Below are 12,873 nucleotides of genomic sequence, written 5' to 3'. Positions count from 1 at the left end.
CTACCTGAATCATGAAATAAACATTTTGGGTTTAGTGTCCCTTTAAGTCATAAACAGATTTTTTTTTTAACAGTTGTTAAAGGGACAGTCTAGTCAAAATTAAACTTTCATTATTCAGATAGGACTTGTAATTTTAATCAACTTACTTTAATCAATTTACTTTCATCATCAAATTTGCTTTGTTATCTTGGTATTCTTAGTTGAAACTAAACCTAGGTAGGCTCATATGCTAATTTCTAACCCTTGAAGGCCGCCTCTCGTCACATGCTTTTTAAATTGCTTTTCACTACAAGAGACTGATAGTTCATGTGGGCCATATAGATAACAATGTGTCCACGCCCGGGGAGTTATTTAAGATGTAGCACAACTCAGTACTAAATGCAACTCAATAGATAATAAATAGTCATGTGATCAGTGGGCTGTCAGAAGAGGCTTAGCTACAGGTAAAAAGTATATTAATATAACTGTGTTGGCTGTGCAAAACTGGGGAATGTGTAATAAAGGGATTATGTATCTTTTAAACAATAACAATTCTATTGTAGACTGTCCCTTTAATAGTTATTGTTGCATGTGTCAGCTATTTCTTAAAATCTCCATAAATTCACTATAAATATCTTAGTATTTTTTTCTATTAGAAAACGTTATATATTTTAATCAGTGTGCTGAGCACTTATACTATAAACAAGTTGCATGTATTGTCATTTAAACCCTTGTGATGGCTTTAATAAAGTTTATTTAAAATAATGATAGGCACCTCAGGACAGCTATGAAGGGTCCTGACGCCTGAGCTGTTGCCTGGCAACCAGACGCTAACAATCACTTCTAGTTGCGGTGTCGCACGGAGATATGGCGGGGACTGCTGCAAAGGAAAAGGCACCACGGGACGAGGTCTCTCTGAACGCGATACACCGGGAGACCATCCGCAAAGAGAACCGCTGCCAGAAACTGGTCACCGAATACAGCATCAACCCCTTCCGCAAGTGTAAGGCACCGGCACTTGTGGTACACAGGCGGCAGCCCCGTAATATCTGTTAGCCACCGGGCTACTGCAGTTACACATAACAACCAATGATCAGTTGTTTTATGTTTGCTGCTTTTTTGTTGGGTTAGCATGGGGTCAGTAATGCAACATTTACATTCTCACTAGATCTATATATACCGTGTGTGTGTGTGTGTGTGTATATATATATATATATATACACACACACAGAAATGTAATTGCCAAAAACAATAAAAAATATATATAAGACCATGTTGACTAAGGTAATAGAGCTTTGTTTTCACAGTTGATGCAATACCTGGAAAGCCAATGTCTTGGCATGATAATCAGAATGAAGCAGCAGACGGTAAGGATCTAAGGGGATTATATATATCGTGGAGGGTGTGCAATTCATAAGATGAGGGGTTTATAAAGTATTTTTATGTTCATAGAAAGCTTCTTGAAGATAATTCATCACACTGCTTTGGAACCAACAAAAAAGTACACAGAGCCACAAACCACAAACCAGGAAATTGGCTGGATTACAACACCCCTGGTAAGTGCCTATTTGTAATGATATAGATGTGTCTGCACAAATCCAGGCCTTCTAGGTTGCAACACATAAATCAAACATGTTATTTAGTCAAATAACTATTTAAAATAAAGTAATAGGGTGAACGGTCAGATCTTAAATAACTGCAGAAGCAAATTATTCCTATGATGCTGAACAAAGCGAAATCTTGTCTGTAGACAAATAGAGGCAGCAGGTGTCCTATATACTGTCTTTAGAAAGGTTACAGTAAAGAAAGGACTCTCCAGTTTGCAGTGAAAGAACATTATTGTAATAAAGGACACTTTTCATTCAAAGGGACATAAAAGTTCAAAAAGCGTTAGTACATTTAGCCACCTATCAGCATTCGCTACCCAGGTGCTGAACCAAAAATGGGCTGGCTCCTAAACTTACATTCCTGCTTTTCAAATAAAGATACCAAGTGAATGAAGAAAAATATATAATAGTAGTAAATTAGAGAATTGCTAAAAGGGACACTAAACCACAATTTTTTCTTTCATGATTCAGATAGAGCATGCAATTTTTGTTTTTTTAATTTGTTTATTTATATCCAACAATGCGTACAAACAGATAAATTCAACCTTCTTGTACCACGCAGGGCCAGGTATAGCAATATGTATCAACAATCGAGAAAAAAAGAAAAGAAAAAATTCCAGAACAACTTACAAATTCTTTCAAAATTACCCTTCTATGAAGAATTAGCACGCAGAGTAGGAATTTTTATATTTTGAACCATTTAAGACAACATTTAAAGCCAAAAAAAAAAATTAAATAAATAAAAAAAATAATAAAAAAAAAAAATAAAGAAAAATAAGGGGGATTAATGCTCTCTCTCTCCTCCCCCCTCCTCGCCTCTCCTCACCATGTTCCCAGCAAGACTAGATCAGTATTACGTAAGGAATAAAACAGATATTCCCTTTCAGCTAGAGGAAATGATTTTATAAATGCTGACCATTTACAAAAGAATTTAATAATGTCATTATCGTTATCAACATTAACATTGTATTGTTCGAGAATACATTGTTTTTTTATATGATTTTTAATTTCTGGGATACTCGGAATAGTCTGCATTTTCTATTTTTTAAAAATAAGGTATCTAACCGCCAATATAGTTATATTGATAAATTTAATATTAAGCTGTTTGTCTTCTTGCTGAAATAATAAAAATACTATATTTGAGTCTAGGAGATTTAGCGAAGGGAGATTTAGAACTTTACTTAACCAGAATTGAACTTTACACCAAGTATTTTTTATTTTTGGGCAGGTCCATAACATGTGTAGGAGGTCCGCCGAGGCATATAAGCACTTAGGACAGGCATTGAAACTCGTATTTCCACATCTTAAACCTTTTTCTGGTGTGAAGTATGTCCTATGTAATAACTTCACATGCGATTCTCTCCAAGTGGCCGAGAGAGTTGTTCGAGCAACCTCTTGGATTGAGAGAGAAGGTATGTCAGGGTCTACTTCTTTCCTCAACAATCTAGCCCAGTCAATAACCATATTATCTAAGTTGATTGTACCTCTAACTGAAGCCAGCAGTGAATAGCATGGGGAAATTGACATGATTCCGTTCTTTGCCAGTATGAGCCATTTCTCCAGTTGCCCCAGTGACCAATTCCACCCATAATCGTTCAAAAGCTTCATAACGTAGTGTCTGGCTTGAAGATACGCAAAGAAATTTCTCTGGGAGAGCTTGAATTCCAGCCTAAGTGCATCAAAAGATTTAATGCATCTATTTTGTAAATCCAAAAGCTGCTCAGCCCTAGCCACCCCCAGGGTGTTCCATTTCAGAAAGATTGAAGATGGTATTCCCGATTGAAACTGTGGGTTTCCCAGGAATGGTAAATAGCTCGATACCCGATATTCCATACCTAATAGATTACAGTTTTTTTTCCATGCCATCATTATGTTATATATAGATCGACAGCTTTTAATTTGAGGTGGGATATGCTTAGTCTCCATATGTATAAGCGCAGACGGTGAAAAAGGATACATAATACTGACCTCAAGATTATTATTTGTAACATAGTTGCGTTGGAATAGCCAATCCGCCACAACTCGTATCAGAAACACGTAATTGTATGCTCTTAGATCAGGCAGGGCCAGACCTCCATATTCTATCGGTAGAGAAAGTTTTGCTAGAGAAATTCTAGGCTTCCTATCCTGCCACAAAAAGGAACGGAGTTGTGAGTTAAATAAGGTGATGTCACTCTTTTTTAAAAGTAGTGGAGTGTTCTGAAGAACATAGAGTATTTTAGGCAGTAATATCATCTTATATACGGCTATACGACCAGATAATGATAGAGGTAAGTTCTGCCAATTTTTGAACGCATCTTTAACTTTCTTTAAAACAGGGAGAATGTTAAGAGAATACCACCGATCAGGCCTACTTGCGACAATAATACCCAGATATTTAAATGCATCAGTTACTATAGAAAAAGGTACATTTGTAGGAGAATCTTTTGTCTGCCTGACCCATAGAAATTCAGATTTATTTATATTCACCTTATATCCTGAGAAGGAACTAAATTGTTGTATAATTGAGAGTAGAATCGGTAAGTTCCTAGATATATTAGAGAGGTAAAGAAGAATATCATCTGCGTACAACGCTATTTTCAACACCTGCCCAGCAATCCCAATCCCCTCCAGTTTTTGTCTTATCATTACAGCAAAAGGTTCAAAAGAGATATTAAAAAGAAGCGGAGAAAGGGGACACCCCTGTCTGGTTCCCCTATGCAACACAATCTCCGAAGATAAGAACCCATTAACTATCAATCTTGTAGAAGCCGTATGATACATTTTTTCAATAAATTTAACAAAATTACCTTTCAGCCCAAACAGTTCTAATGAAAATGGCAAGTGATCGTGGTGAACCGAGTCGAAGGCTTTTTCGGCGTCTATAGCTAAGATTGCTAGATCGATACTATCTTCTTGCGAAGATTGGTCTGGGGCCATGGAATTTGAGAAGAAATCCAACGTGAGCAGGAGTTCCCTTATTTTAGCCGCTGAATTCCTATTTTTCATGAAGCCGGCCTGATCTGGGTTAATAATAGAGGGTAGAAGAGACTGAAGTCGCTGAGCAAGAATCGACGCCAACAGCTTGTAGTCTGTATTCATGAGTGCAATGGGTCTATAAGATTCTATCTTTTTTGCATCTTTTCCTTTCTTTAAGATCAATGACGTATATGAGGCTGTAAAATTAGATGTAGGTTTGATGCCCTGTATATACATATGATTGAACAATGATGTTAAATACGGTGTTATAGCCACTGATGCTATTTTATAAAACTCGTTAGGTAAGGCATCTGGACCGGGTGCCTTATTGCATGCCAAATCTTTAATTGCCTTAGTCACCTCTAGGTCCGTGATAGGAGACCCAAGATCTTCAATAGAGGCCTGTGATATCTTTGGAAAAGAGATCTCTGCCCAGAACTTCTGACGCTCCAAACTATTAGATGGTCTAGCAGAGTATATATCTTTATAATAATCGTAGCAGATTTGAACAATATCCTGAGGGGAACTGAGTGTTTGACCGTTACTGTCTAATGCATCTATTAGTTGGGAGCCTAGATCCTGCTTGACTAGCTTAGCTAGAAGTTTTCCCGTCTTGTTCCCGTATCTGTGAAGCTTAGCGGCAAACCGGATATCTTTTTGAGTAGCTCTATATAGCCAGAATGAATCTCTCGCTTCAAGCGCTTTAATATATTTGGCCCATTTCTGTGGATTTTTTTCCATTAGATATAAATTGCATGCATTTGTAACTGCCCGGAGAAGTTCATTCTCTCGTTTTTTAAATTTTTTAGTTTGCCTAATAGAATAAGCCAAGATATCCCCTCTTAATACTGCCTTGGCAGTCTCCCAAAAAAAGGACGATTTTTGGCTTCAGCATTATACATTGCAAAATCCGCAAGCTTAATTTCCACATAGTTTTTAAACTTAGAATCCGAAGCTAAATATTTAGGGAAAACAAAGCGAGAATTAGTATAGGGAGAAGTGGACGATGCCAGCTCGAGACATATTGGCGCATGATCAGAGATCGCGATGGGCAAGATTTGAGTCAATACCTCATTCTTACATAATTTTTCATCTATCAAAAATAAATCAATCCGAGATAAGGATTTATGCGCTTTCGACAAACACGTAAACTCACGCTGATCCGGATTCTGGGATCGCCAAATATCTCTTACTTTTAGATTAGAAAATATCCTGGAAAACAATTTTGCCTCAAGATTATCCCTTTTTGTTTTTTTGGCTAACGGCTGTTGTCTCATTCTATCAATTGGGTATTGTGGAGCCATATTAAAATCGCCAGCCATTATTAACGGACCCTCCGCACATGCCATGAGCCTTGCCTGTAATGAATCCCAGAATGGCAAATCAAAAACATTTGGGGCATAAATATTACATAAAGTATATAAAATTTTAGCAATCTTTATTTTCAAAATAATAAACCTCCCCTCTGTATCCATCTCGATCTGCACTCTCTCATAATTAAGTTTTTTAGCTAATAGAATGGCAACTCCACCTTTTCGACTAGGGCTGGGGGAAGAAAAAACCTCCCCCACCCATGAGGATTTAAGTTTAAGGACTTCTTGAGTCTTCAAATGCGTCTCTTGTAAAAAAGCAATAGAGGTACCTATTTTCTTTAAATATGCAATTATCATTTTTCTTTTAATAGGTGATGTGAGACCTCCTATGTTCCAGGAAGTAAACTTAATCCCTGTCATATTATATAATAACTAGATTTCAAGAGGGAGGGAAATGAGAGAGAGAGGGAAAAAAGGGGGAAGAGAGAGAGGAGGGAAAAAAAAAAAAGGAGGGGGAGAACATAACAAACAAAACACAATACCCATGCCAGATGGCATAATCACCAAACCATCTGTTACCCTATTCTGAAAGGACCCCATCATGTGGGCAGATTGATGTATCTACTTTTACCTATAATACTATTTTCCTAAAGGACCCATCTACTCAGGTGTGCTATATTTACTGAAAAAAGCTTCTGCCGCAGAGGCAGTATCAAAAAAATGTACAACATTATCATGTAATAAGCGGAGCCTAGCGGGGTATACAATTGTTGCTCGCAGTCCCTGCTGTATAAATTTAGTGCAAACTGGAGCTAACTCCCTTCTTTTTGAGGCAGTGTCATTTGCAAAATCTTGAAATAATAAAATTTTTGTTCCTTCAAGAAATATGGGCTGATTTTTACGAAAAGCTTGTAAAAAAGCAATTTTCTCTTGATAGTTCAAAAATTTCGCTATGATTGGTCTTGGCCTCATATTTTGTGAAGGAGATACACTTCCTAACCTGTGCACCCGTTCTACCACTATGTCTGTGTGAGTTTCAGGTATCTTAAGTAAAGCTGGGAGTGTCTGTGTAATTAGTTTATTTAAGTCCTGGTATTGCTGTCCCTCAGGTACCCCTATTACTTTTAAGTTAGAAGGGAGAAAAAAGGAGGCGCCACAATAGTGTGAGATCGTAGATAAAAGGGACCCCCACAATACGATACAGAATCACTTACTAGATTATAAGCACTTGAAAAGTGCCACAGGTGCAGGCTGAACTATTAAAAGCTGTCCAGCGAGCTTATCCTCACGATCGAAGAGCCAGAGGGTTAACTTCAGAATCCCCCACACGTACTGAGGTCGGAGATGAGCCAAGCTTCTTTGTGGAATCCCAATCAGGGAAAAATACAGCTCATATAAAGCTCAAGCCGGTAAAAAAGTCAAATCGGCTTGTATTCAGCTTTAAATCACTTTGCTGCCAGTTAATCTGTAAGGAGTCCTTTTCTTGGACGTGTTCACAGCAGCAGCTTCCAGTCATTAACACGGGGAAAACACAGAGTAAGACGTGACTACTTTTAAGTTGTTTCTTCTTGCACGATTTTCCAGATCTTCTACCCTGTTTTGTAATTTAAGCAGGGCAGAAGAAGTGGCTTCTAATTTAGTATTGTGGACTAAGGATAGATCTTCAAGATCTGATACTCTCTGTTCTATTTCCGTGAATCTTTCTGAAAATTGTTTTACCTCCGTGGCTAGTTGTGCAATGTCCTGCTTAATCTCTATTCTCAGGGAGTCAAATTTAGGTGCAAGAGCCGCAGAGATGTTTGAAACTAAAGATTGCAAATCAATAGACTCTTGTACATTTAAAGAGTCACGAGCAGCTAACTGTATGTCAGAAGTAACCTCTATTGGCCCTTTCTGTTTTTGTTCCCTTTGTCTAGCCGACATGGCTGACGGTGAGTTTTTAGTCTGTGACAGTATAAATTTATCCATATACTGTGATTGTGTGAAAAAAAAAAAAATAGGAAGAGGAACAAGTGTGTTCCACAAGTGATAGATGGGGAAGAGTACCCCAAGAAAAGGGGAAGGGGTATGTGAGGATTGTGAAAGATTTTCTTTCTGTGCTTGCTGAGGGAAAAGAAGGAAAAAAACACCCACTGTGCAGTATGTGAAACAAAATCAGTCAGAGCGGTGACAAAAGGAAATGTGAGATTGAAAAGAGAAAAAAGGGAGAGAGCCCCTGTTGTTAAATTAGCTTACTTTGACTTTATAATAACCCTTGATTGTCTTCCTAAATCATCCTAAACATGTATCAAACACCTTTAACTAGCCGTATATAGATACACCCAAACAGATACATTATTCAATTCCTTTTACCTTATAGTACTTTGAAACACATTGTGCCAGAAAAAACAAAACAAACAAGAAAAAAAGCATACACATTAGATCTGATACCCATTTGCCACTGCTTTAACCAGTATATTATGTAGCCAGTTTTTGAACTTTTAGTGTGTTAAAAAAAAAAAAAGAAAAAATAGGGGACAGTGATTTTTAAACCTGTCTTAACTATCAGTACCTTATAGCATGGTATAACAGGCAAATATAATAGAATAAAAATAAGTAAGATAGTGTCTCTTTTTTTTTCTTTCTTTCTCTTCCCTATATGAGAGTTAGCAGAGGTAAAGAGATTTTTACCATTTTTAATAATTATACCTTTTTGCCCTTGTTGCCCTGCTAAAATATTCAGGCTAGGCCAGCTTAATTGAGTCTAGCCGCATATAGGCAGGTATAGGACCCAGAAAATAACATTTTATGTAATTTGAATATGAGGCCCAGAACCCAGTCCCCAGCAATTTTCTGTCCTCTATTATAGTTTTCTGCCCGGTGTATCTCAGGCACCGATATTGCTATACAGATGTGGGGGACACAGCACATACAGCCGCCAACATTTAGACAATAACCGTCCAGTACTGAACTTTTACAGGTATTCAACTGAGGATATTGCCTCCAGTACTTTACTTTACCCGTCCTTTGTGACCAGAATTTGACCACCCGTTAGATAACCTCTGTTGCTAGCAACCCCCCCTCTCGCAGCACCGGTGGGAGGGGGAGCGCCTCTTCAGGAAGGTACAGAAGCGAAGCCAACATCAGTAGCGGCACTCCATGTAGAGAGGGGCTCCGTTACCAACGACTCAAGGAATATGAAGACAGCCCCAGGAGACGATTCCAACTCTGGCCCCCTTTACGGCAACAACAAGCCAGCGGAGTGATACAGCAAGCACCACCTCTTCCCCAGGAACAATGCTCTCCCTCCGCAGCCCACCTGAGGGTGGAAAAGCACCGGCTCCTCGTTACACTTTTCAGGCAGCACAGAGAGGCCAGGTGAGAATGCAGGATTCAGCCTTTAATCCGTAATAGCAGGGCCGTTAGCCACCACCTTCATCTGAATGGCCAGAAGTTGAGGCCCCAGGATTCGGGGCAGTTATTATACAAACTGCTTTGTTTTTAGAGGAGATTTATCTTCAGCAGGCAACCTCCTATATATAATGACACCAAATATTAGCAACAAAGTTTGTTTGTTAGGGTACTTTAGGATTTAGCACCAGATTTAGTGTCCTTTACAGAGTTCCACGCTTTATAAGTGCATTGTTGAGGCACTATGGAGCTCCCAGCAGTGATGATTGTAGCAGTACAAGCCGCCCTCCATGAGAGGGTTTTGGGCGTAGTCCTCGCCAATAGCTTGTAGGTAGATGAGCTCAGGACAGGTGCAGCACCTAGCTACACACCTGTGCTCCTCCTCCGGAAGTAGAGCATGCAATTTTAAGCAACTTTCTAATATTCTCCTATTTTTCTTCATTCTCTTGCTATCTTTATTTAAAAAGCAGGAATGAGATGCATAGGATCCGGCCCAGTTTTGGTTGAGAACCTGGGTTATGCTTGCTTATTGGTCGGTAAATGTAAGACTCCAATAAGCAAGTGCTATCCATGGTGCTGAACTTAAAATCAGCTGGCTGCTAAGATTTACATTCCTGCTTTTAAAATAAAGATAGCAAGAGAAACAAAGAAAAATTGATAATAGGAGTAAATTAGAAAGTTGCTTAAAATTTCATGCTCTATTTGAATCGTAATTTTTTTGGGGGGGTTAAGTGTCCCTTTAAAATTGTATGCTCTGACTCTTGAAATAAAAAAAAAAATGCTGCATCTCTTTAATAGAAATGGCTTTTACCATTTTTTTTAAAAAAAATCTTCATTTGTGCAGTGTCCATTACTTCCTGTCACAGCCCTACAAGAAGGCTGTGGTCTCAACAGGAAGTTTATCTAGCATAATGTCATAAAACGTCCAGAGTTGGTTTAGTATTAAAGGAATAGTCTAGTGAAGTCAAAATTAAAACAGAGCAACTTTCAAATTTACTACCATTATCAATTTTCCTTCTTTCTCTTGGCATCTTTATTTGTAAAAGCAAGAATGTAAGCTTACATTTGGTTAAGCACCTGGGTAGCATTTTCTGATTGGTGTCTAAATGTAGCCACCAATCAGCAAGCGCTACCCAGGTGCTGAACCAAAAATGGTCCAGCTCCTAAGCTTACATTTAAATAAAGATACCAAGAGAACGAAGAAATATTGATAATAGGAGTAAATTAGAAAGTTGCTGCTCTATCTGAATCATGGAAGTTTAATTTTGACTTGAGTGTCCCTTTAAGTTAATAGGCTAAACAGGGAGTTAGATTTGCTTGTGCTGGAACAGGCAGAATGTTCCACTCTTATCACACGGAGGGCTACAGTGAGAAATTCTAAGAACTAATTTTGCAAGAAAACAAGTGATTTGCTGTTTTTATTTGACATCATCTGTTTTTTTTATGTTTAATTTGATTTAACACATTTGTTTTTACCAAAGGAGCACTGTTTAATATCCCTTTAAAGAGGGCCTGCTAAGCAAAAGTGCACACACTAATAAATGAGATCACATTATGTATGCATTAGAATGTTCCTTTAATTATCAAAAGTCCAGGTAAATTGTGAGATAATGCACTTAGTGCTGTATGGTTATAAATACATAAAGCGCCACTAAATAAATAATGGGATAAATAGAAAATGCATTTAATCCTTAAACCAAATCATAGTTCATAATAAATTTACATCATAAGCAAAAAATATTTATCATTTCTGTAGTTTTGTTCTGAACAAATTCCAGGTAACAAATTAACAGTAAAAACAAAACTTTATGATTCAGATTATAGAATGTGCAATTTCTAAAACACTTTCCTATTTACTTCTATAATCAAATGTGCTTTTGGTATCCTTTATTAAAGGTAAACCTAAATAGTGTAATAGTTCAGGAGTGTGCACGTGCCTTTAGCCCTCAATGGGGAGCAGTCTTTGCAGAAATGTATAACACCGCTACTAACCGTTGTAAACGCTGCTGCCATAGACATGTGCACGCTCATGAGCTCCTGTCAGCCTACATGGGTTTACTCTTCAGCAAAAGATACCAAAAAAACAAAGCACATTTGATTATAGAAGTGAATAGGAAAGTTGTATAAAGTTGCTGCTCTGAATCATGAGACTTTAATTTAGACAAAACGTTACTATACACAGTCTATAATGTTGCAGTGTCATTTTCTTTATTTAGATACAGGTTGATCGAACAGATCGACGACTGAATCACCACAGACAGAACACAGAGATCACCTCTTATATGGAGACAGCATGGCGCCTTAAAGAACAGAGCCAGAACATGAAGTAAAGGAGCGGGAGTGTAACGCTGGGTGCAAAACACCAGTCATGTATTTTGTCACCACTTACAGGGCGCAATTAAGTTTTTGTTTTTTTCCTTTCAACAAACTGTGGTGACATTCACTTAAAGAGACAGTACAGTTATCTCATCAGTGAAGCACTAAGTCTGTAATAAAAAAACTATTATAAAATCATGTCACTGTCACTTTGCACAAAATTAAGGTTTTGCAAATCAAGAGCAGTTCAGATTGGAATTCATGTTCTTGGGATACTTTGCACAAGCCTGTGTCTGGTGCTGTGACCTACACAATCACTGTTGATGGGGGCATAACGACCTCTTTGAAGGAACTGGGACCAGCACAATTTTTCAGAAAAAACAACCAACCAATGCTCCATGCCCCGCACCAATGTAACAAACATTTGTGTTACTGAAATATTTATTGGGATTGCACCAAATATCAGTAATTAAAACTAAATGTGAATATACTTTATTTTATGTTTTTCCCCAGCAGCTAAAAAACTTGCAGGAACAAAATCTCCCATTGTTATTTTTTTTCAAAATCTACATAGTGTCAGTGTTCTTTATTTAAAAAAATGAATTCATATTGCTCTAAGGCATGGGATTTTATATAGGACGTACAGTAGAAGCCAGATAAAGAGTATTAGTATAAAGATATATGTAAAATAATACAAACTGTTTGCAGCCTGAAGTGAATTCAAGTGAACCCCTAAGCTCTTGGGGTTTGCCAAGCCCTGCTAGCAGTTCCTTTGGTGCATACTATAGATCAGTGGGTGTTTTGCAATTAAGGCCATATTTAAATATGCTAATTAGTATTGACGTCTGTAAGTAATATATAGTTGAAATAAAGTTTTATTGACAAATGCGCATACAAACTGTACGGTTTTATAAACAGGATTCTGTTATTTCATTTTTTTGTCCTTTGAAATAAAAGGAAAATAAATCTCTGAAGTTCTGTTTCTCCAAACACTAAGAGAATTCTTGGGAAACACTCCCAGTCTCTAGAAGATCAATATTCCAGGGTAACAGAATTTGTGATGAACTAGACCATCAGATTATGACACAGGAGCTTTAGAACCTGCACTTTACCGGCCTTTATTCTTCATTTTCTGTCTCACACTCTTACCAGGTCGTTTCTATAAAAAATAAAAAGTGGGAAAAAATTGAATAAATGTAAAAAGTTAAAATAGGATAACACTGTACAGAGCTTTAGAGAGATATATAGATATAGATATAGAGATATAGATATAGAGATATAGATATAGAGATATAGATATAGAGATATAG

At 37.5% G+C, this 12,873-nt stretch overlaps 2 protein-coding genes across 3 annotated transcripts in view; one reads left to right on the top strand and one right to left on the bottom strand.

Moving 5' to 3' along the window:
* Positions 1-361: 361 nt before the first annotated feature.
* CFAP144 (cilia and flagella associated protein 144) lies at positions 362-12,537 on the top strand. Its single transcript, XM_053693614.1, has 5 exons — positions 362-443; positions 751-982; positions 1,287-1,346; positions 1,432-1,535; positions 11,464-12,537. The coding sequence occupies exons 2-5, from the start codon at positions 847-849 to the stop codon at positions 11,575-11,577; spliced, it is 414 nt and encodes a 137-aa protein (XP_053549589.1). The 5' UTR covers positions 362-443; positions 751-846; the 3' UTR covers positions 11,578-12,537.
* The window catches only part of EBNA1BP2 (EBNA1 binding protein 2), a 15,124-nt gene continuing 14,671 nt past the window's right edge, over positions 12,421-12,873 (bottom strand). For both annotated transcript variants that reach the window (XM_053693613.1, XM_053693612.1), the window contains exon 10: positions 12,421-12,722. In XM_053693613.1, coding sequence (XP_053549588.1) covers positions 12,672-12,722 — 51 coding nt within the window. In that variant the 3' untranslated portion in view covers positions 12,421-12,671. The remainder of the gene's footprint in view (positions 12,723-12,873) is intronic.

Source organism: Bombina bombina, chromosome 10 (assembly GCF_027579735.1).
Source record: "Bombina bombina isolate aBomBom1 chromosome 10, aBomBom1.pri, whole genome shotgun sequence".
NCBI lineage: Eukaryota > Metazoa > Chordata > Amphibia > Anura > Bombinatoridae > Bombina > Bombina bombina.
This window is presented reverse-complemented; position numbering and strand designations above follow the sequence as displayed.